This window comes from Saccopteryx bilineata, chromosome 1 (genome assembly GCF_036850765.1).
Source record: "Saccopteryx bilineata isolate mSacBil1 chromosome 1, mSacBil1_pri_phased_curated, whole genome shotgun sequence".
NCBI classification, from domain to species: domain Eukaryota; kingdom Metazoa; phylum Chordata; class Mammalia; order Chiroptera; family Emballonuridae; genus Saccopteryx; species Saccopteryx bilineata.
This window is the reverse complement of record NC_089490.1, coordinates 164,849,765-164,871,662: the sequence shown is the minus strand read 5'-3', so window position 1 is coordinate 164,871,662 and position 21,898 is coordinate 164,849,765. Positions and strand designations below refer to the sequence as shown.

Here is a 21,898-nt window from a genome sequence, read left to right as displayed (position 1 = left end):
AGGTCAGGGAAGTTGCGAGGATGAAACCGCATGGGGAATATTTAAAGGGTCTCTAGGGTGGAGGTGAGCTGATATGACATGGCGAAATCTCACTGGCTGACAGTCAGTCTTTTCCAAAGGATTCCTGAGAAGTTTCTTTTGGCGCATGGGTGTGGGCAGTTCTAGCCAAAGTTCCCGGGGTCTGGTTCCTCACATGACCTTTCCCCATTGCAGACCGACCTTACACCACTGAAAAGTTCTATTTTTCTTCTTTCATGCAATCCCCACCTCTCCCTCCACAAAAACCATCTGTTTCCAGACTGCTGTTAGGTTTCCCACCATGCTACTGCCGTTCAATCTTTATTCTATGGAAAGTAAAAAGCAGAACTAAGAGGGGGGAAAATTAATGTCCTGGAAATGTTGCCAAATCCCTGCTAAGTATCAAAGTCAATGGGAATGGTAAGGGTAAAGAGAAGTGCAAATTTTAAGACATGATCTCATTCAGAACATGATCAGATTAGTTCAAAATTAGAGCTCATTTCTGGAGCCTAACGATACCATTACCTAACCATTCCTCTTTTTCTCATTGTTATTAGCCACTTTTGGACAGATCAGTGGTTCTTAAAAGGGGGCAATTTTGCCCTGCAGGAGACATTTGGCAATGTCTGGAGACAATGTTGGTTATCACAACTCAAGGGTACAGCTGGCATCTAGTGACTAAAGGCCAGTGATTGGGTAAGCATCATAGGAGTTGCTGTAACAAAGGTTTGTCAAACACAAAAGGTCAAAACCACCAAGAAATCCTGAAAAAGAGCATCTCAATACTAGTGGTTTTTTGGTCTTGTACTGTAGAGCAAAATTCCCCACTATTTGCGCCTTCTTTCACAGAGGCAATGTGTTATAATATAAAGTTGTAAGTTACTAGATACAGTGTGTGGTCAGCAGCACTGGCATTTGCAGACTGAAAAGCAGAAGAGGAGCCCATCTGGGAACTTAGAAGTAATTTAAAACACAAAATTATAAAAGCCAAGGAAAAAGTTTCAGAAATGGTAAAAGTTCATTGCGGCAAAGACTTTCACATGTGTGTTTGCTTTGACACTTGGAGATCATTGTAGTGGTTTCCAAATAGAGGTAGATGTTGAAACCAGGTCGTGGTAGAAGTAAAGATGGTCTTTTCAATGATTGTAGAGATGATGGAGAACAGGACATCTATATTAGCTAAAGAGAGAGTCAGATTTTACAAGAATATCTTTTTTAGTTTTTCTCATATCAAAGACATTTGAAAATACTTATAGCTAAAAAGAAGCAGCCAGTACAGGAAGGTTTGAGTATTAGAGAGAAGTGATAACTCATGAAACAAGGTCCCTAGAAGCCAACAAGAATAGACCTTGGGCACAGGTAAATAGGTTGATTCCCTAAGCCAGAAAAGCACATCTTCTGAAACTAGGGAAGTTTGAGTGTTGATGCCAATCAGTTTGGTGCATAAGGAAAAGGTAAATTTATTTATGCAATATTTATTGAGCATCTAAGATATACCAACTGCTGTGCCAGTAAATAAAAATAAACAAAACATGGACCCAGATTTCAAGGACCTCACAGTCTAGTGAGAAGCTAAAATCAATTTTAACCTTCGCTGAAACCTAGGCATCAAAAATGTTGACTGATAGCCTGATCAGGCGGTGGCACAGTGGATAGAGTGTCAGACTGGGATGCGGAGGATGGACCCAGGTTTGAGACCCCCAAGGTCGCCAGCTTGAGCACAGGCTCATCTGGTTTGAGCAAAGCTCACCAGCTTGGACCCAAGGTAACTGGCTCGAGGAAGGGGTTACTCAGTCTACTGAATGCCCATAGTCAAGGCACATATCAAAAAGCAATCAATGAACAACTAAGGTGTTGCAACAAAAAACTGATGATTGATGCTTCTCATCTCTCTCCATTCCTGTCTGTCTGTCCCTATCTATTCCTCTCTCTGACTCTCTCTCTGTCTCTGTAAAAAAAAAAAATGTTGACTGATAGAATGAAGAGTAGTAACTGAGTAGAAGCATGAGGAGGTATGTAAAGTTTACTCATCAAAGCAAATCAGAGAAAAGGCTCACCAACAAGAGTGAGGTCTGGGCCCAGCTGAGATTGGTTGTCCATTTGTTGTAGTGCCCATGAGCACAGATGGTATATTTTCTTCAGCACGAGCTCCATCACCTAGGTTTGGGATAAACAAAGCCCACAGTAGTCTGATCTAGAGATGAAGTCTCGGAAAGTATGCAGAGGAGATATGGGGTCAAGGGGATCGACCGCACTGGCTCAAGTGTCAACCATGGAATTCATGCTGGATGCAAAAGAAATAGGTCCCAGAAGAAAACTATTGGGCTGGAAAAAAACTGAGAACACAATAGGATGAATGCAGAAAGTTGAAAAACAGAAAGAAAAAAGAAAGCAGATAATAGGAGAATTTAATCTGAGATTCACATACTAGAAATATTATTCCCAGGTAATGGAGCAGATTAGGGTGAGGGCAAGGCACAGATGTGGTCCTGAGAATAGGTGACAGAAACATAACAAACATCATTGTTTCTGAACCCGAGGAAACAACGTTGTAAGATATATTACCTGGGCAGATTTTGAAATCATTCTGATCCCCACATCCTCAGTTGAGAAGAGAAGTAATCAGTAAGCTGAAAAATAACAGTCATGGAGACAGACAAAGCATATAGCTGAGTATCCATGGGCAATTAGTTTTTCGGTTTGTTTTATGACTTATTATGGACTGAATGTTTGGATCCTTCCATAATTAAAATGTTGAAGCTCTAACTCCTCATCTGTTGATATCTGGAAGTGGAGCATTTGGGAGGTAATTAACTTTAGATTTGGGTTATAAGTTTGGGACTCTGATGATAGGATTCGTGTTCTCATAAAAAGGGAAAGAGAGACTAGAGCCCTCTCTCTGCCACGTGAGGCCACAGTGAGAAGGTGGCTGTCTACATGCCAAGAAGAGAGTCACCAGGAACAGAGTTGGCTGGCACTCGAATCTTGAACATTTCAGCCTCAAGAACTATAGGAAATAAATGCTTGTTGTTTAAGCCACCCAACCAATGCTATTTTGTTGAAGCAGCCAGAGCTAAGACATGACTGAAAGAATAGTCACCTAATAGCAGCACAAATAATGTTCCCCTCTTGGTCCCTAAAAATATGGAATGTGAAATTGCTGAATATTTTCTTAACAGGAAATACTCAAGGGTGATTATAAGTTGTGTCCTCTAAAATAGATAGAGGAGGGAGAGAAAAAAGAAAAGGAGGTTTCCTGTAAAGTTGAGCTTATAGAGATGTATTTATGACAGAACTAGGGCTATGGGGTGCATTTGAAAGACTGGAAAAGAGAGGTATTTATGAGAAGAAGAAGCAAGTCACTACATGCATTAAATAGCTGAGATATGGAGAGAAGTTAGATATATTTGGGCATATATGTATTGTTCAGTGAAAATACATACATTGTATTATACATCATATGTATTATACATAAATGAGAAATATTGTGGAATTGACTAGCACAAATTGTTTGGGTACCAGAACTTGCCTAGGGCCAGACAATGATTGACTTCGTCTCAGAGATGTGCAGAGGGATACTACAAGTTTACAGCAGTGAAATGAGCGCTCTTCTCTGGGCAGAACTATTTCATCTATTAGATCAAGGATGAGGACCTTATTCTAGAAGGAGCAACTATGTCAGACTCTTCAATTTAACACTGAGGTACCTAGATAAGAAAATAGGATTAAAATCCCAGTTCTATTACTAGTTATGTGATTATAGAAAAGTTCTCTCTGGGTCTCATTAACTTTACTAAAAGTGAGGAAGATGGGTCCTTTTATAAGCAAAAAATTTATAATTACAATTATAGATTCTTTTTCCAAAATGTTACCATCCTAATTCAAGGTCATATAACCTTTTCTCTGGAATACTACATATCGCATGTTGCTTGGACCTCATTGCTGACTCCCTATTATCCACTAGATAAATTCCTTATTTAACCTGGCATTCAACGTCTGCCACAATCTCACCCTAGACTGCTTTTCAAATGAAATGCCAAGTTAAGGAAGTATCCACTCTAGAAATCGAATCAATTCTTGAACTCTCCTTTCAAATCACGATGCCTTTCCACATCTTAACTAGGACAAAAGGAAAAAAAAACAAAGATTCATCTCTCATATGTAGAAGGGGCTACAGTAATTCAAGTTTACTTCAATGAATAATTATCTTCCAACTGCCTACTATTTGTCAGGCATTATGCTGAGTACTCATAGACTAGCTGAGAGTGACAGACATGTAAACCAACAATAACACTGTAAATGAAACTACTCAACAGTTGTTCTAAACCAACAAATACCATATGGCAAGAGCAGTTCTTAAGTGAAAGTGGAACAGAGAAGAAATAAAAAATTGCTTTTGTGTTTCTTCTGAAACATTGTATTAAAATGCAGGAACTGAAGAAGTGCTACTTTATATGTTGGAGAAATATAATGTTTAACCAGAGAGAGGGAGTTTTTAACAATAAGGAAACTTGTCCTCAAAATCTTGTCATCTGATTGTTTTATTATGCCTCAGCATGCTTAATATGGACTACAGTTCTAAAAGCTTGGACCAGTTGTTAGTTTGTTCCCTGTAATCTTTAATTTCCTAATTATAAAATGAAAGTAATTTTTAGAGCAACCCAGATACTCTTCCTGCTTGTGGGTTCCATAATATGTATCTTTTGCTTGTACTAGTTTCAATTGTTTCAGCTCTGTATACAAAAATAAAACAGCAAAGGTAATATTTAATTGTGACCATAATGTTTATTCAAAACTCATTGTCAGAGAAAACTGCCCAACATGATTTGTAGGCATTTTTCTGAACATGTCATTTCATGCAACATGGACATAAGTACTTGAATTCAATATTTCACGATTTGCCTTTCTTGTCCCCTTTCAGATTTAGCTCTGGACTTAAAAAAATAAGGGCACTTTGGATTCTGCTATACTGGTATCTACTCTTATTTTACTAACAGTTTGCTTTTGTTAGAAACCATACAAGCTCCTGCCGTGTGATTTCAGCACAGAGGTCACAGGGGCCAGATGGAACAGGTTCAGGAGCTGTGTGGGCAGCTTTGGCTTCTCCATGTCGGTGCCTCTCATAAGACAATCTGACAATATGAGACCATTGGAGACATTTCATGATTTTTTAGCAAGAGTTTTTAGTTAGAGTTTTGTGAGAATTCACCAAATCATATGGTAAAAAAGTGAACTATTTCTTAATACAGAATGACCATAAATGAAAGAAGGGTATTTTTATGGTCAGTAGTACAATATAGTGCCAGGTTTTTAAAAGAAATACCCTTATAGTTTACAAGATAATGGTAGAAATGTATTTACACATGTATGTAGATGATATTTTAGGCATAAAGAATTATATGTGTGTAGGTATATATTTATATATAGCAATATCTGTTATATATAAATAAATTCTATACTATATAGATTATGTTATTTATTATACCATATAAATGAATTTCTTATAATTTAGAAAATAAATTATATATAAATAATATATAATATAATAATATATGTAAATAAATTTCTATACATAAACATACATATGTGTATATAAGTCCATATGCCTAAAATGTCCAAGAAATAATGATAAAATAGTAAAAGGTGTTACTTCTAGTAAGAAGAACAATGGAGTACTGGAGGTATGAGTTGAGATTCGTTTTTCAATGTGTGCCCTTTCATATTAAATATTTTGCCAGTGCGTGTGGTTCCTAGCTCCAAAAATAACACTACAAAAATGAAAACATAAGAAATTATAGTCCCTAAAGAAAAAAAAAAGATAGATATCATAGCTTGTTTTTGTGATTTTGGTCTTCTTTGGATCCACATAACTGCACAGTTTAGCACTTACAGGGGATATCCTAAGAAGCATTGTTGTGGTTTGGTTGCCTGGTGGATCAGCTATTTTGTTTTGTTTTTGTTTTTATGATAAGAGATCATATGAGGAGTGCTATTCCCTGCCTTTTTATTACTTTATTCCTAAGACTTCACCTTTCCTAACATCTTAATGAATTTAAGGCATAGGCTCATCCCTTTCTGAAGAATCCTTATATCTCCATAATGAACACCTTGAATACATGAGCCCTGTTTTGAGTTAATCATTATCTTCCCACCTGCACGTTTACCACATCCCTGCTGAGTTCGTGAGCTTCCCACCTCTGAGGGCTGTGCCTTGTTTCCCCTCACATTTGTCTTATATTTTAGTGGCCATAGATTGTTCAAAGAGAGGTACAGCATTTTCAGAAGTGACCTAAACCTGTTTGTTTTTAGTTTTATTAATCAATTTTTAAGAGATTAGTATTTGTTGATTCTCATCTTAATGCAATGACTGGAAAGGGTAGCCTCCGAATCAAAAACAGGGATTTGGTCCAGCACAAACTTTGATAGACAGGCGGAATTTACAGGCTAAATGATCTTTATAACGTAACGGGGAAAAGCAACTCTCTCCTGGGAGTGAAGCCTCAGGAAAACATTAGCATGCTGGGCTTGTCCGTCCACAGAGAGCAGAAAGAGGCAGCGTCATGCCCAGCCCCATCAGCAGCACACTGACTGACTGCGGCCCCCTCATTGATGAGCTTCGTCAAGTGTGGAAATCATCCTGGGACTGTGGAAGACACATCATTAGCAGGGTATATATTAATATATATATATATATATATATCTTTGCTGCAGCTCAAGGAGAAGCAGCCCATTTAAATGAAGATAAAGAGAGCCAAACAAAAGAACTGCAGTCGAAAATATGGGGCTGGACAATCAGCAGAGGACACATAATGCTGCCCTTTATCATTACTTGTCACGTCTGTGACAGACTATGAAATGCCCACTGCCTCGCAATTTTATTCCCAGCGCTTTCTGAGCCAACCTTTGCTTTGGCAGATGCTTGGCATGTTTGAGACATATGATTTATTGCCTCATTTAATCAAAACTGTGCAGGAAACAATGAATTTTTTTTTAAATTACAATCTGTCACTTTCACTTAATCTTAGTGATGGAAGTGATATATACATATATATGTCAATGTATGTGTATATATGTGTGTGTGTGTGTACATATATAAAAAACTTCAAAAAATACTGTTTATTTCTTGGTAAGATATTAGATGAATTTCCAGTCCTTCTTCCTGCTCAAGAAAGAGAGATTTATGCAGTTCTGTAGAATATATTTTTCTTTATTTTTTATTTATTCATTTTAGACAGGAGAGGGAGAGATAGAGAGAGAGGAGAGACAGAGAGAGAGAAGGGGGGAGGAGCTGGAAGCATCAACTCCCATATGTGCCTTGACCAGGCAAGCCCAGGGTTTCGAACCGGCAACCTCAGCATTTCCAGGTCGACGCTTTATCCACTGCGCCAGCACAGGTCAGTCCAGTTCTGTAGAATATAAATGCAGTCATCCTGAATGAGTGTTTTTCAGTTTTTATTGTCACAGAAGGAAAACCAGCCTGAGCAGATTCCAGTGCTAATAGATGATCCTGCTATGGGGGGTTATTGGCAATAGAAAGGCCATATCACTTCATTTTCCTCCCAATTTGCTAATATATTTTACATTCTCTTGGGACTTTCTTCTAAAATTTGGGAGTGCTCCGCTTGACAGCGAAGGGAACTGTGTACTGAGCAAGTAAGCTGAATTTCCTGAATATAATAATACCCATTTCAAAATGACTCCTTGGCACCTTGATTAAGTTGAAATGAAGGGCATGTAGCAAATGCTAGGTTGTTGTCTTACCTAGAGAGAGAAAAAAAACTGCTTTCTGGAGTTCAGTGGTAAATAGGCAATTCATTTTGACATAACCAGGAAAAGTGATGTTAACAGCCAGAGGTCAACAGAAGCAGAGATGGAAAAAGACCTATTAGGTCATTTTCTCCATTCCCTGGAGAAGAGAGCCAAATTATATTCCATAGTGCTTGGTCCAGTTTAGCTTTCAATTACTCAAGCAAGGGGCTTTCACCACTTTAGACATTTTTTCAGGACCTATATCTTTCTTCATGACCCCCACTTCCTGGGTATATTGGCAAAGTATGACGCTCACTCAGAATTAACCCTGCAGGGACCATAGAAGTACTGTGTGCTCACAGTTAGACCTGTGTGCTTCAGAACGCATTTTTTCTTCTCTGGCAGCGAACCTCAAAATTATTTCTTTGGTAGTAGCTCCCTTTGTACTTTCTTTCTCTAGCTCCAATTTTCGCACCACATCTCTTTTACTCTGAGTTTAAACAAGAGCTATGTCTCACAGAAGTCCCTGTGAAACAAAATTTCTGCCTGTTTCCAAAGGTAAATGATCCTGGTATCTAGTACAATGAGGTTCATACAGATCCTCAAATGAATGAATAAAAGGTATGGATACTGTTCATTAGATTCCACATATGAGTGAAATAATATGGTACTTGTTTTTCTCTGACTGGCTTACTTCACTTAGCATTATAATCTCTAGATCTGTCCATGCTATTCGCAAAGGCAAGATTTCCTTGTTTTATACAACTGAGCAGTATTCCATTCTGTAAGTATACCATAGCTTTTTTATCCACTCATCTACTGATGGACATTTGGGCTGCTTGCAAATCTCGGCTATTATAAATAACACTGCAATGAACATAGGGGTGCATATATTTTTTCAAATTAGTGTTTTGGGTTTCTTCAGATAAATTCCAAGAAGTGGAATCACTGGCTTCATTTTTAATTTTTTGAGGTAACTCCATACTATTTACCACAGTGGCTGCACCAGTCTGCATTCCCACCAGCGGTGAACAAGGGTTCCCTTTTCTCCACATCTTTGCCAACATGTGTTTGTTGATTTATTGATGATAGCCATCCTGATAGATGTGAGATGATATCTTATTGTGGTTTCAATTTGTGTTTCTCTGATGCTTAGTGTTATTGAGCATCTTTTCATATGTCTGTTGGCCATCAAGAGAATTGCCTTTAAAAAAAGTAAAACCTTACCATTTGCAATAGCCTGAATGGACCTAGAGGGTATTCTGGTCAATGAAATAAGTGTAAGTCAGTCAGAGAAAGGCAAATACCATATGATTTCACTTATATGTGGAATCTAAAGAACAATATAAAGGAACAGACAAAACAGAAACTGACTCATAGACACAGAGAACATACTGATGGTAGCCAGAGGGGAGAAGGATGGAGGACTGGGTGGAACAGGTGAAGGGATTGAAAAACACAGATTGATAGTTATAAAATAGTCAGGGGTATACAGACTATAGCATAGAAAATATAATCAGTAATATTGTAATAATTATGCATGAAGCAGGTGACTGCTGGAAACATCAGGAGAAACACATCGTGAAGTATATGATTATCTATTTAACCACTATACTGTACACCTGAAACTATTACAAAATAACATTGAATGCAAACTGTAATTAAAAATAAGTAAATAAGCCCTGGCCGGTTGGCTCAGCGGTAGAGCGTCAGCCTAGCATGCGGAGGACCCGGGTTCGATTCCTGGCCAGGGCACATAGGAGAAGCGCCCATTTGCTTCTCCACCCCTCCGCCGCGCTTTCCTCTCTGTCTCTTCCCCTCCCGCAGCCAAGGCTCCATTGGAGCAAAGATGGCCCAGGCGCTGGGGATGGCTCTGTGGCCTCTGCCTCAGGCACTAGAGTGGCTCTGGTCGCAACATGGCGATGCCCAGGATGGGCAGAGCATCGCCCCCTGGTGGGCAGAGCGTCGCCCCATGGTGGGCGTGCCGGGTGGATCCCGGTCGGGCGCATGGGGGAGTCTGTCTGACTGTCTCTCCCTGTTTCCAGCTTCAGAAAAATAAAATAAATAAATAAATAAATAAAAATAAGTAAATAAATAAAAAGAGGGAATGGGAGGGGGTAAAGTGGAGACTGCAAGTCTAGACCACTCCTTCACCAAAAAATCTTGCTGAAAACTAGTCAATGAATGGGGCAGAAGCTGGAGGAGCGTGGGGGTCCAAGCAGGTTTCTTTTTCTTAAGAACTAGGATTTTGGCCCTGGCCAGTGGCTCAGTGGATAGAGTGTCAGCCTGGCATATGGATGACCTGAGTTATATTCTCAGTCAGAGCACACAAGAGAAGCGACCATCTGCTTCTGTCCCCCACCCTCTTCCCATTCTCTCCCTCTACCCCTCCCACAGCCAGTGGCTTGGTTTGAGTATGGCCCAGGGCACTGAGGATAGCTTGGTTGGTCCTAGCACATCAGCCCCAGGTGCTAAAAAATAACTCAGTACTCCAGCATCATCCCCAGGTGGGGTTGTTTGGTGGATTCCAGTCAGGGTGCATGCAAGAGTCTGCCTCACTGTCTCCTCTGCTCTCACCAGGAAGGAAGGAAGGAAGGAAGGAAGGAAGGAAGGAAGGAAGGAAGGAAGGAAGGAGGGAGGGAGGGAGGGAGGGAGGGAGGGAGGGAGGGAGGGAGGGAGGGAAGGAGAGAGGGAGAGAGAGAAAGGAAGAAGAGAGAGAGAGAGAGAAAGAAAGAAAGAGAAAGAAAGAGAGAGAGAGAAAAAGGATATTGTACATTTTTGCTTGAAGATGGAAGGACTCCATAGGAAGACCAAAAAAGAGGTTACAGGGAAAAGAGATGGGATACCTCTGGGAGCCATGCTCTTGAGTAGATAAAAAAAGATAAGCCCAAGTGCACATATGAGAAAACATACTTACATATAAGGGTCACAGAGAAGGAGAGAAGGGAGAGCAGACAAAAAGTACCTGCTGGTTTGTTTTGTGGGTGTGAGAGGTGGCCTCAGTTCTCCTTCCATAAACAAGTGAATGGATTTTATAGGCATTGACATCATCTTGATCACTTCAAATTCTTTGACTCCCATAGCAAATGAATACAGAGTTCTCTGTCTCTTCTAGTTAGATACATTTGCACAGCCTTTTCACATAGTAGTTTTTTTTTAATATTAGATATAGAAAAACAAGTAGGCTCTAAATCTAAGCACAAAAATTAAAGGAAAATATGAATAATGACCTTTTTTCAATTTCATTGAGATAAAGTTGTGAGCACAATGGGATAATTTGATATACTTACACATTGTGTAAGGACTCTCTCCTTCAAGTTTATTAACACATCCATCACCTCACATAGTTACCTTTTGGGTGAGGGAGGATAGAGATGTTTTACACTTGTAGCAAATTTCAATTATACAATACAGTGTTACCAACTCTAATCACCATGTTATACATTAAATCCCCAGACTTTATTCATCTAACAACTGCAACTTTGTAACTTTCACCAATATCTTCCTATTTCCTCCACACCCCAGTCCCTGACTACCACATTTCTAAGAATTGGACTTCTTTTTTTAAGGTTCCACATATAAGTGAAACAGTGCAGTGTTTGCTTTTCTCTGTCTGGCTTGTTAAGGGTGATGGACTTTGGGTGATAAGGGTCTTAGTAATCCCCCCCCTTTTTCCACTTTCCTAAATTCTTCAGGTCATCTACATAATTATATATTATTTTATATACCTTATTTTTTATATCGAATTCCCTTGCACTTAAAAGATTCCTGATAAACACACTTGGGCTCAAGCTTTTTTTTTCTTCTCCTGACATATAATTGCTGACATTTATTGAGTACTTACAGTATTCTAGGTATTCTTGTACTATATGATCGAAATCAGATTTCTTAACCTTTCTGACCGTCATTTTTCTTATTTGTAAATGAGTATCATTTTCTTGTTTGTAAGATGAAAACCTAATAAATTAATACACAAATATGTTTTAGAACAGATATTATAAGCCAGGGATTGGAAACCCTTTTGGCGCAGAGAGCCATGAATGCCACATATTTTAAAATGTAATTCCATGAGAGCCATACAACAACCAGTGTATGCTAGGGGTTATCCAGTAAAAATTTGGTGTTGCCCCGGAGGACAGCTGTGATTGGCTCCAGCCACCCGCAACCATGAACATGAGCGGTAGGAAATGAATGGCTTGTAATACATGAGAATGTTTTATATTTTTAACATTATTTTTTTTATTAAATATCTGTCTGAGAACCAGATGCAGCCATCAAAAGAGCCACATCTTGTTCGCAAGCCATAGGTTCCCAACCCCTGTATATAAGCACTCAATAAATGTGTATTTTTATAATTAAATTTTTATTTTAATGGGGTGACATCAATAAATCAGGGTACATATATTCAAAGAAAACATGTCCAGGTTATCTTGTCATTCAATTCTGTTGCATACCCATCACCCAAAGAGAGATTGTCCTCTGTCACCTTCTATCTAGTTTTCTTTGTACCCCTCACTGAGGTTGCCGGTTCAAAACTTTGGGCTTGCCTGGTCAAGGTACATATGGGAGTTGATGCTTCCTGCTCCTCCCCTTCTCTCTCTCTCTCTCTCTCTCTCTCTCTCTCTCTCCTCTCTCTCTAAAAATCAAATAAAATATTTAAAAAATAAAAATAAATGTGTATTTAATCATTATTATTATATTCATATATTACTTTGTCATATTTTGCTGCTTATTCTGTTGGTTTGTTTGTATTTTATTCAAAAAACATGAACCCTGACTGGGTGGCTTGGCGAGTTACAACATCAACTTGATGTGCTGTAGTTGCAAGTTCAACTCCCTTTCATACAAGAATCAACCCATGGGTGCGTAGATGGGTGAAGCAACAAATCAATGTTTTTCTATCTCTCCTTCTCTCTCCAAAAATTAATTTAAACAATTTTTTTCCAAAAAGCATGGGACACACTTTTAGTACTCTTAGTATTTTATTTTTAAATCTTAAACCAAAATAATATCTTCTATGGTCCTTTCCTTTTTATTCTTTAATATCACTACCAAGAAACGGAGCAATTCCTTGAGAGGACAGACCGTTAGCAGATCAATTTTCCTCAACGGAGACAGACAGCCCATTTCCTGCTTGCCTCCTTCTATACCGCAGAACAAGAATGTCGTTAGAAACTGGGAGTTTTCTGTAGCCTTGGGAACAGGACCAATTCCCAGATACTTAATTTAGTTCTGGTCTCATCTAAATTGAAATTTTGACACAGCATTTTTCTCACACTGTGTAGAGGAATTCTTTCCAATTTGTCTTTATTTCTTGTGAAGTCAAGTCAAACCCCAAAAGTCTTTATGGCTGTTTTGGCAGTCAGCAGTGACATTATTCAATCACTCACACACAGGCTAATAATGTGAGACTAGGGTCCCTACTACTCTATCTATGTAACATTCCCACCCAGTAATTCTAGCTGATGCTTTTGAGGAAGATGTAAAAAAATAAAAATGGCTTTTAGCATGTATGTGTGAATTACACTAACACAGAATTGAAAATACTTTCCAAAGGGCAGAGGCTTATTGCTTTAATTTGCTTTCTGTGCTGTTATGAGGCATTTTAGAGTTTATTTGTACTTGTTTTTGGTTTTTGTTCTACCTAAATTTTATGATTTTTCTCATATTAAAGGTCAATGTCTTTCTCCCTTTCTTGGGCATTTCAGCTTTTTTTTTTTAACTACTTTGAGTTTTTTAAAAGTTGCTTAAATGCATTTATGCATCCCTTAAATTCAGAAGGGGATGCCCTGCATCTCGCTGACTGACGCATGCAGCGTCCAGGTTCCGCGGGAGGCTGGGACTTCACCTGGTAATAGTTTTGTTGATATGGCTCACATGCTCTAGTAATTGTTTAAGGCCCGGAGTTTCCATTTCTCATCTTAATTTTGTCCTAAGTAAACAAGTTGCAGAAAATTATAATTATTTTTATGGGAAATTTTTACTCTTACTTCTGATGGTTTAGAGATGTTCATTAAGAGTCAAACCAGCTCGCCATGTGCTACTTATCCAAGTTATGAGTGTGTGTGCCGGTACAAATAACACAGTAAGAAGAGCAACATGAATGTTTTCAAAAATTACGCAGCCTAGTGTTCAGCAAAATACACTAAGAAGTTGTTGAAGTAGCCAGAGAATTGTGAAATTTATGAATGGGACTTTTATCATTAAGGACCTCGGAGGGTAAAAGCATAAATATTCTGGTTCTTTTGGTGTTTTGTTCTTTGTTAAACTTATTCTTTAAAGTAGTTGCCTTTTATATCTCAAGATAGATTATCTTAAGCAATGTGCATTTTTGACACCCTTAGAGATTAAGGGAACTAAAAGATAAGAAATGAGTTTTCTTGGACAAGTGAGAGATCATTAAAAGATATATTGGTTTTGTGAACTGTCATCCCAATAAACCAAATTTCTAAAAAAGATTCATTGGTAAATATGGGAGGGATTAACAAGCCACGGTATTTAATTATAAAGTGCTGTTTAGCTTCCTGATATAATTTATAATGAAGAAGGAAGGCTAAGCGAGGACAGAGGCCTACTAGTCACTAGCTGCAGACTGCAGGCCACACGCCTGAGGTTAAAGGAAGCGAGATTATAAAGAGAACTGGTACAGATATATGTAAGTCAGGTGCTGGTAATTCTATAATCAGAAGGTGGATGCAGACTGGACACTAAGATGTTCTCAAATAAGGTGTTCTTGATTGATCTATATTGTGAGGAAAATGAAACAAGTTCTGGAGGCTTTCCTTGTACAGTTTTAGTCCTGAAACTTTGGTGTTTGTGTTATTTTCTTATTTTGAAAGCTGCTATATGTTGAGAATATTTGTCATTGTCATTACTCAGACTTTTCTTTATAGATTATTTGGTATTTTGTAGATTAGAAAGAGTCATTTTGGAGGAAGTTTTTTTTAGTTCTCAAGACATTTACATAGTTCTCAAAACCTTTTCTAGAGTTTTTTTCCATGTTCACCAAAATGTGATTTGCTTAAATGTGTACATTTTACGAAAAGGATCACAGGGCCTTTAAAACTGATGGCACCATTATGCACTGTTGATGGAAGTATAAAAGATACAGTTATTATGGAAAACAGTATGAAGTCGCCTCCAAAACTTAAAAAATACAATTACCATATGATCTAGCAATTTTATTTCTGTATATACATAGCTAAAGAATATATCCAAAGGCATTGAAAGTGTAAAAAACTAAAAAACTAAAAGGTGTGCAAGTCTAGATCCAAAGTTGGGACAACCACTCCCAGGTGACTAAGAGCCTTTGAGTCTCAGATTAGAACACCTGAGAAACAGCTGTCAGCTAGAGCCACTTCCTCTCATGCAGCCACAGAGAGCTAGTCCTCCTCTCTCCCTTCCACCCCTAGAGAGGCCCCACGAGTCCTTGGAGGTCAGGAAGGAGGAAACATTGTACCCGGACCTCCAAGGTCAAACTCGTGGTGGTACCTTTGAAAAAAGAACAATGAGGTTTTAAAAATCATATCATATTTTAGGAATGAATCTGAAAATTGTTCATACAAAAGAAATGCAGAATGTTTTTCATAAAGCCATTTGCACCATCCCCAGTGACTCCCTTGCTTGAGCGTCTAATTTGCTAATTAGACTGATGATACTTGTCTTTACTGTAAGTTATGGGTAATTAGATGTTACAACTGAACTACTAAGAGAGAACGGGCCCCTCCAAAGGGCAGTCAGCTAGGTCATTATTCTGAGGCAGAGCAACCAAATTATGATAACCACAAAATTCAAACTAGAGGGATTAATCTAAACATGTAGTGGGTTCTGTTTAGGTCAAACACTTTGTGCTTAGTGAATTTATACCATTCAATCCTATTATTAGTACATTAAAATGGGCTTTGATAATATATATATAGTATCAAAAGGTACATATATATATATAATCAGAAAAGGTACATAGAGGGAAAAGAACATGTGGAGATAGTCCCTGCTGAGTTCCAAAGACTTTCCTAAAAAACTAAAAGGTGCAAATTCAAAGTTGGGACAACCACTCCCAGGTGACCAAGAGCCCTTGGGTCTCAGTTTAGAACACGGGGAAAGCAGCTGTCACCTACAGCCACTTCCTCCTTATGCAGCTACAGAGATCTCCTCCTCCTTTTCCCTTTTCCCCGAGAGAGACCCTGCTAGTCCTTAGAGGTCAGTAGGGAGGAACCAGTGTGCTCAGACCTCCAAGGTGGTACTCAGGATGGTACCTTTGAAATAAGAACAATGAGATTTAAAGAAAGAAGTACTGCCTGACCAGGTGGTGGCACAGTGGATAGAGCGTTGGACTGGGATGCTGAAGACACAGGTTCGAGACCCCAAGGTCGCCAGCTTGAGCGAGGGCTCATCTGGTTTGAGCAAAAGCTCACCAGCTTGAGCCCAAGGTCACTGGCTCAAACAAGGGGTTACTCGGTCTGCTGAAGGCCCGTGGTCAAGGCACATATGAGAAAGCAATCAATGAACAACTAAGGTGTCACAATGCACAACAAAAAACTAATGACTGATACTTCTCACCTCTCCGTTCCTGTCTGTCTGTCCCTGTCTATCTGTATCTCTGACTCTCTCTGTCTCTGTAAAAAAAAAAGAAAAAGAAAGAAAGAAATACTTTAGTGGGCTTAACATATGATCCATTTTCAGTGACTGTCACAGCACTGTTTTTCTTTTTTAATTTAGAAATTAAATTTAATGGGGTGACAGTGATCAATAAGAGTACTTATGTTTCAGATAAACATCTCTATAGCATTTGATCTGTTGATTGTGTTGTTTGCCCATCACCTAAAGTCAAATCATTTCTGTCACGGTGTATTTGTCCCTCTTTACTCCCTAGACCCTGCTCCCTTCCCCTGGTAACCACTTCACTTTTATCTACGCCACTGTTTTCATGAGACCATATGTTCTGTGGTCTAAACAACTGATTTACAAGTAAACTTACAGAATGACACTTGTTTGTACATTGATGACCCAGAAGGGTTTCAGTGTCTTAATAAATTACAATAATGAGATTATAAAGGTTTCTTAAACATTTATTACTGTGAGAAGTCCTGACAGAACACAGGCCATTCAAGACTGTCACATAGAGAGCTCTTGATCACTTCTCAGTCACTGACTTTGAGCAACTGGATGGCGGGTCCCTGCTTATTCATTGCCCAACAATACAGTAAAGCTGCAGTCCTATTCCCAGGTGGCACTGTGCTGTATAGCCCTAGGAGATCTTTCCCTGCAGCTTACACATGTAGGGGAGAAGGGGGCAAAGAGGAGGGGGCAGACATAGCCTTCTGTACAGCACATTTGTTTCAAAGAAGAGAGACATGGTAGAGCCTACCCCTTTGTTGAGATATGGTGACACTACTATAAAGTATTTTGTTTTTCTTTTATTGATGGTCAACATTTTCTTTAAATTTACAATAAATAGAAGATGATGATTATCAAAGTCTCACCAAAAAATAGAAAATTTATTATTTTTCATTTTTCAGGATAAGCATTCAAAAGCATTTCTTATGCTAGAAATGCTATTTCTCTTCCTAAGGACAACAAATATACTGGGGTCTCCAGTTATTGACTTAATAAATGTTTGCTGATGAGCACTGTCAAGTCTCTAAACCAAAGCCTGACTCTCTCAGAGGGAATAAAAAACACCTGAATTCTCTATATTTTATAAGTTTGGAAATTGAGGCTCAGAGAGTTTGCATGTCCTACTCACATATGTTATTGTCACAGACCTCCCACCCAGGTCTGTTCCGATGACAAATTCTGTCATCTTTGCTTTCTGTAATCTGATCTCCATATCTGTTCATTACAGGAAAAAAAACCAAAAAACAAAATAAAGAGAAATACAAACTATAACACTCTTGTGAAAGGTTGCACCAGTGTTGTTTCATACTCACGATAAAAAAGCGAAATGTTTTTTATACTTGACCCATATGTAAAACATAGTTTATAGTGCACTCGGCAAAAAAAGGGAAATGGAGTTAAAAGACAAAATAACCCTATTCTAATACTAAGAAAAAGCAATAAAAATAAGAAAAAAGTTATGTACAGAGAAACTGCAATGCAGAGTACTCTGACATCTGTTAAATTGGATAACAGGGAGGGGATCATAGATGCTTACACGAGCCCTGTTGCTACAGACCATAGGAAGAGACTTACTAATGACATTGACTTTGATTGCAGACATGCAGAGAAAGTTTGAAAGTGAAAATTAAAAAAACATACTGCACCAAGAGTCTGTTTCAATGGATATTAGATGATCCTTGTCAGAAACTCCAGTAAGACCCTCCTAATGTCTCAGAAACGGGAGGACGGGAGCATGAAAGCAGGACATCAGTTAGATGAGTACACGTCCCATTAAAAAGCTACCATGCACACTTACTTGGCACAGAAAGCCTGAGAGATTGATGCATTTTATCACAGCCAGTAAAAAATGTTTTATTCTATAAATAAGTTATCAGATTTGACTTTGTCCCCGCTCTTTGTTTTTAATCAGGCAAAGGAACATTTCCAGATTTTTGTTTTCTGAGCTTCAATAGCTAAGTTTTAAAATGGCTGTGCGGAATCTCAGCTGCTTTCACCTTTCTCTATCTAATTTTAGCAGAAAGTCAACACTTCTTCACTTCAAATCAGTAGCCAGATGCTGACCTTGCTTACCAGTTTGCTATTACCTTGTGTGTGTGTGTGGGGGGGGGGGACAAAAAGCTGTTAGGTTCTTGTTAATTCGAGAGAGGTGTGTGTGTGTGTGTGTGTGTGTGTGTGTGTGTGGTTTTACATGCATTATTTTCAACACAAAGTACTAGGCAAAGGCTTTGCTGGAAAGAGCCACCTTGTTGAAAAGAACTTGTAAACTGGAATGTTCATCCGATTTTGCTAAGTGAGGAGGAGGAGTTGGGGCAGGGGGGATACCCTTCTTAGCAAGTGCTGGCCAGGATTAAGAGTGACTGCAGCCAGCCAAGAGTAGGAGAGCTCCGGTGTGACTGCTACAGTGGCCAAACAAAGGGCAGTGTGTGCAGGCTATGAAGCATTTTGGGAAGTATCGGCTATAAAACTCTCTCAGTCTATAATGTTAGTATCGCCCCTCAAGAAGAAAAGAATGGTTGTAGGCTCTGATTCATCGTACACATGCCCTCTGTGCATGAACACGCGTGAGTGATTCTGCCGCAGCTAACGTGTTGTGTTCTTTTTGTGCATTCTCCACTTCCTTCCTAGAACACTTGAAAGATAAGCTAGAGGAATACGTGTCCCGGTTTTCCAAAGTAAGGATTGTTCGCACCAAGAAGAGGGAAGGGCTCATCCGGACCCGACTCTTGGGAGCATCTATGGCAAGAGGAGAAGTCCTGACGTTCCTTGACTCCCACTGCGAGGTCAATGTGAACTGGCTGCCCCCGCTCCTCAGTGAGTACAAGACTTCCCAGCGGCCCCTGGGACCAGGAGGGCTGGGGGACTGGCCCTCTGGCAGAGGGAGTATGTGGTTTGCTTCCACTTAGTTTGCAATCAACAAAGGCTAGAAACGCCCCTCCTACAGTTTTTACAGTGGGAGCCTTGAATTCTACCTGAACCCCTGCTGAGGACAAGGAAGTAACCAGAAAACTGCATTAACACTGACATTTAAGATAATACCATCTGCAATCTGATTGAAAGTTTGAAAAGGTTTCATTTATCTTAGACACGATCTTTGATTGCAGTTGTAGTTACTGGGTAAATGCTAAAAAGGAAAAAGCATTTTAAAAAAATACTACCTCTAACTACTATACGATTAAAACTCTCACACATTTCCCGCCACACAGATACATACAGCTCAACAATTATTATAGGATTATTAAGAGGAAAGAAAATGATTCAGCCCCATTCTATAGTTGAATTGTCAGTGCCCTGACATTTTCGAGGATGGATAATGCCAGCTCTTTCCACTCCTGGTTCCAGTCTAGATCACTAGATATGTAAACCCCCTCAAACACTCAGGACTGCTCCTCAGATGTTATGTCTCAACTGCTCACAGTGTAACTAAGAGGAGGGGGAGAGGCTGTCACGTTGCACTTGAACAGTTAGAAAAAGGGAAAACTGGGAGTTGTTCAAGGTAAAAGAACAAATCTGTGGCTCAGTTTGAGCTTGACTTTTTTTTTTTTATTTCACAACAAAGGCAGATATAAAATCCAGCAGAGCTAAAGAACAAGTTGTAAGCCTGAAAAAATATATGTTACTAAAAATTTCTGCTGGGCATGTATTGTACGCCTTCCTCTTTTTCCAGATTTCACTAATTCAACTTTTATTGGGACTATATCCCTGGCTTTGGAGCTAAAGCCAGTGACAACTGCCTTCACAATCACTGCCTCAGAAAGGATGATGTACTATTGGCTACTGTGTGGGATCTCAGCTAGAACCAGCAGAGAGCTATTAGTAAAAGACACGGGGTGGGAGGGAGGAATCAATTGAAACCATACAGGATTCAGAACAGGAAACGACCATCAACTAAACACCCCAACTGCATCATCCCATCTGCTCCCTCCTACTAGACGACTGCCCAGCCATCCTAATGAACAGGAATGCTGCCGTGCTCCGACAGCCACAGACTCCTCTGAGCTTTTAATTAAAAATACCTTGTCCAAGGACAGAGCAATTTAAAGTTTCATCAGCAACAGTGAGATTCTCTCAAACTGAATTCGATCTATAGGGTGGTGAATACCCAAGGAAGTCAGCAAAAGGCCTAACTTATTTATGAACCAAGCAGTCCCTAAATGCCGACTATTGAGCCTCTGTTCATATGAATCTAACAAGGGGTGGGGGGGGGGGAGGATGGAAAAAGAAAAGAGAAACCCACTTTTTCTCATTAAAGCATTTCATTTCCTGTAGGCCTGATGGATAAGAAATGATTCGAGCTCAGGATCACTATCTTTTTTTATTTTCTTTTATCAGTGTCTTGACATATCATCCAAAATGAAAAGAAGCAGGCGGAGTCACACAGATTCTTGGTTCATTTTTCACCTCGGGATTATACCTGAATTTCAATTTCCCATTAAGAGTCTGTTTGTTTGATCCCTGGAAATTGAAATGTAGGCATAAGTCTTAGATGAAAAATTAGTCATGCTGCTTTCACTCTAAGCTAGGACAGCTGGATGAGAGCTAGAAGGAAATTTGAAGGGAAAGTTGACAGTTAATTTAACAGACTCATTCTCTTTGGGTCACCTTGGGACGCCTTGTTGGTCAAGGAACTTGTAAATCAACCTGATCCTGAATGTGATGGAAGAAAGTCACTGAAACCTTAATACTAAAATATCTGCAGAGGTGATAGAAGAAATATGTATTTTGGACATAGCAATGATAGTCTCTTCTGTCAAAGACCTCTACAGGGAAACACCATTTAGATAAAGATTAAAATCCATTGTAAGGCTTGCCCAGGTAAAAGTGGATGCTCATCGAGCCCTTGGTGAAGATTAACTTAATAGAGTGCTGAAGAGGGTCCCTATATTCTGTTTAGGAAAATAAGATTAAGGTGACCCCCAAGCTCACTGAGACCACGCTTGCTAAAACAATAAACCTTCCCACATGTCAGCATTCCACATTCCCCTTACCATTTTATTTCCTGTCCACCACATTTCTCACCTTTAAACATTCCACATAATTTAGTTATTTATTACGTATATTGCTTTCATTGTTCCATTTCCGAAGACATGGATTTTTGAGATGGTTATTTACTGCTGCATTCCCAAAACCTAAAAAAGTGACTGGCACATAATTTTTTTTTCAATAAATAGCTGTTGAATTTGAATGAAGACACGAATGAACCAACAAATGAATGAACCAATGAATGAAAAGGTATATAGCTCTGTAGAGGAGTTCTTCCCAAGGATCTGCAGTTTCCACACTGGTTTATTGATGTCATCAAAGCAATGATACTGAAATAACCAAGCTTCATCATTTCTAAACAATATTATTTTTAAAAAGATATTTAAATGTATTTTATTCCACATGCCACATCAGATCTTCCAGATACCCAGAAAGCAGATGGTCATACTTAAAATTTCTGCCTATCAGACAGTATTAGTTTGTTATAATGAATCGTGATTAAATGCATATTCTTCGGAAGAAAATACTTTTC

The 21,898-nt window shown here is 39.0% G+C and overlaps 1 protein-coding gene across 3 annotated transcripts in view; it reads left to right on the top strand.

Annotated features, from left to right (window-relative positions):
- GALNTL6 (polypeptide N-acetylgalactosaminyltransferase like 6) overlaps positions 1-21,898 on the top strand; it is a 1,198,495-nt gene that overhangs the window by 939,541 nt on the left and 237,056 nt on the right. For all 3 annotated transcript variants that reach the window (XM_066279164.1, XM_066279174.1, XM_066279184.1), the window contains one exon: positions 19,012-19,197. In XM_066279164.1, coding sequence (XP_066135261.1) covers positions 19,012-19,197 — 186 coding nt within the window. The remainder of the gene's footprint in view (positions 1-19,011; positions 19,198-21,898) is intronic.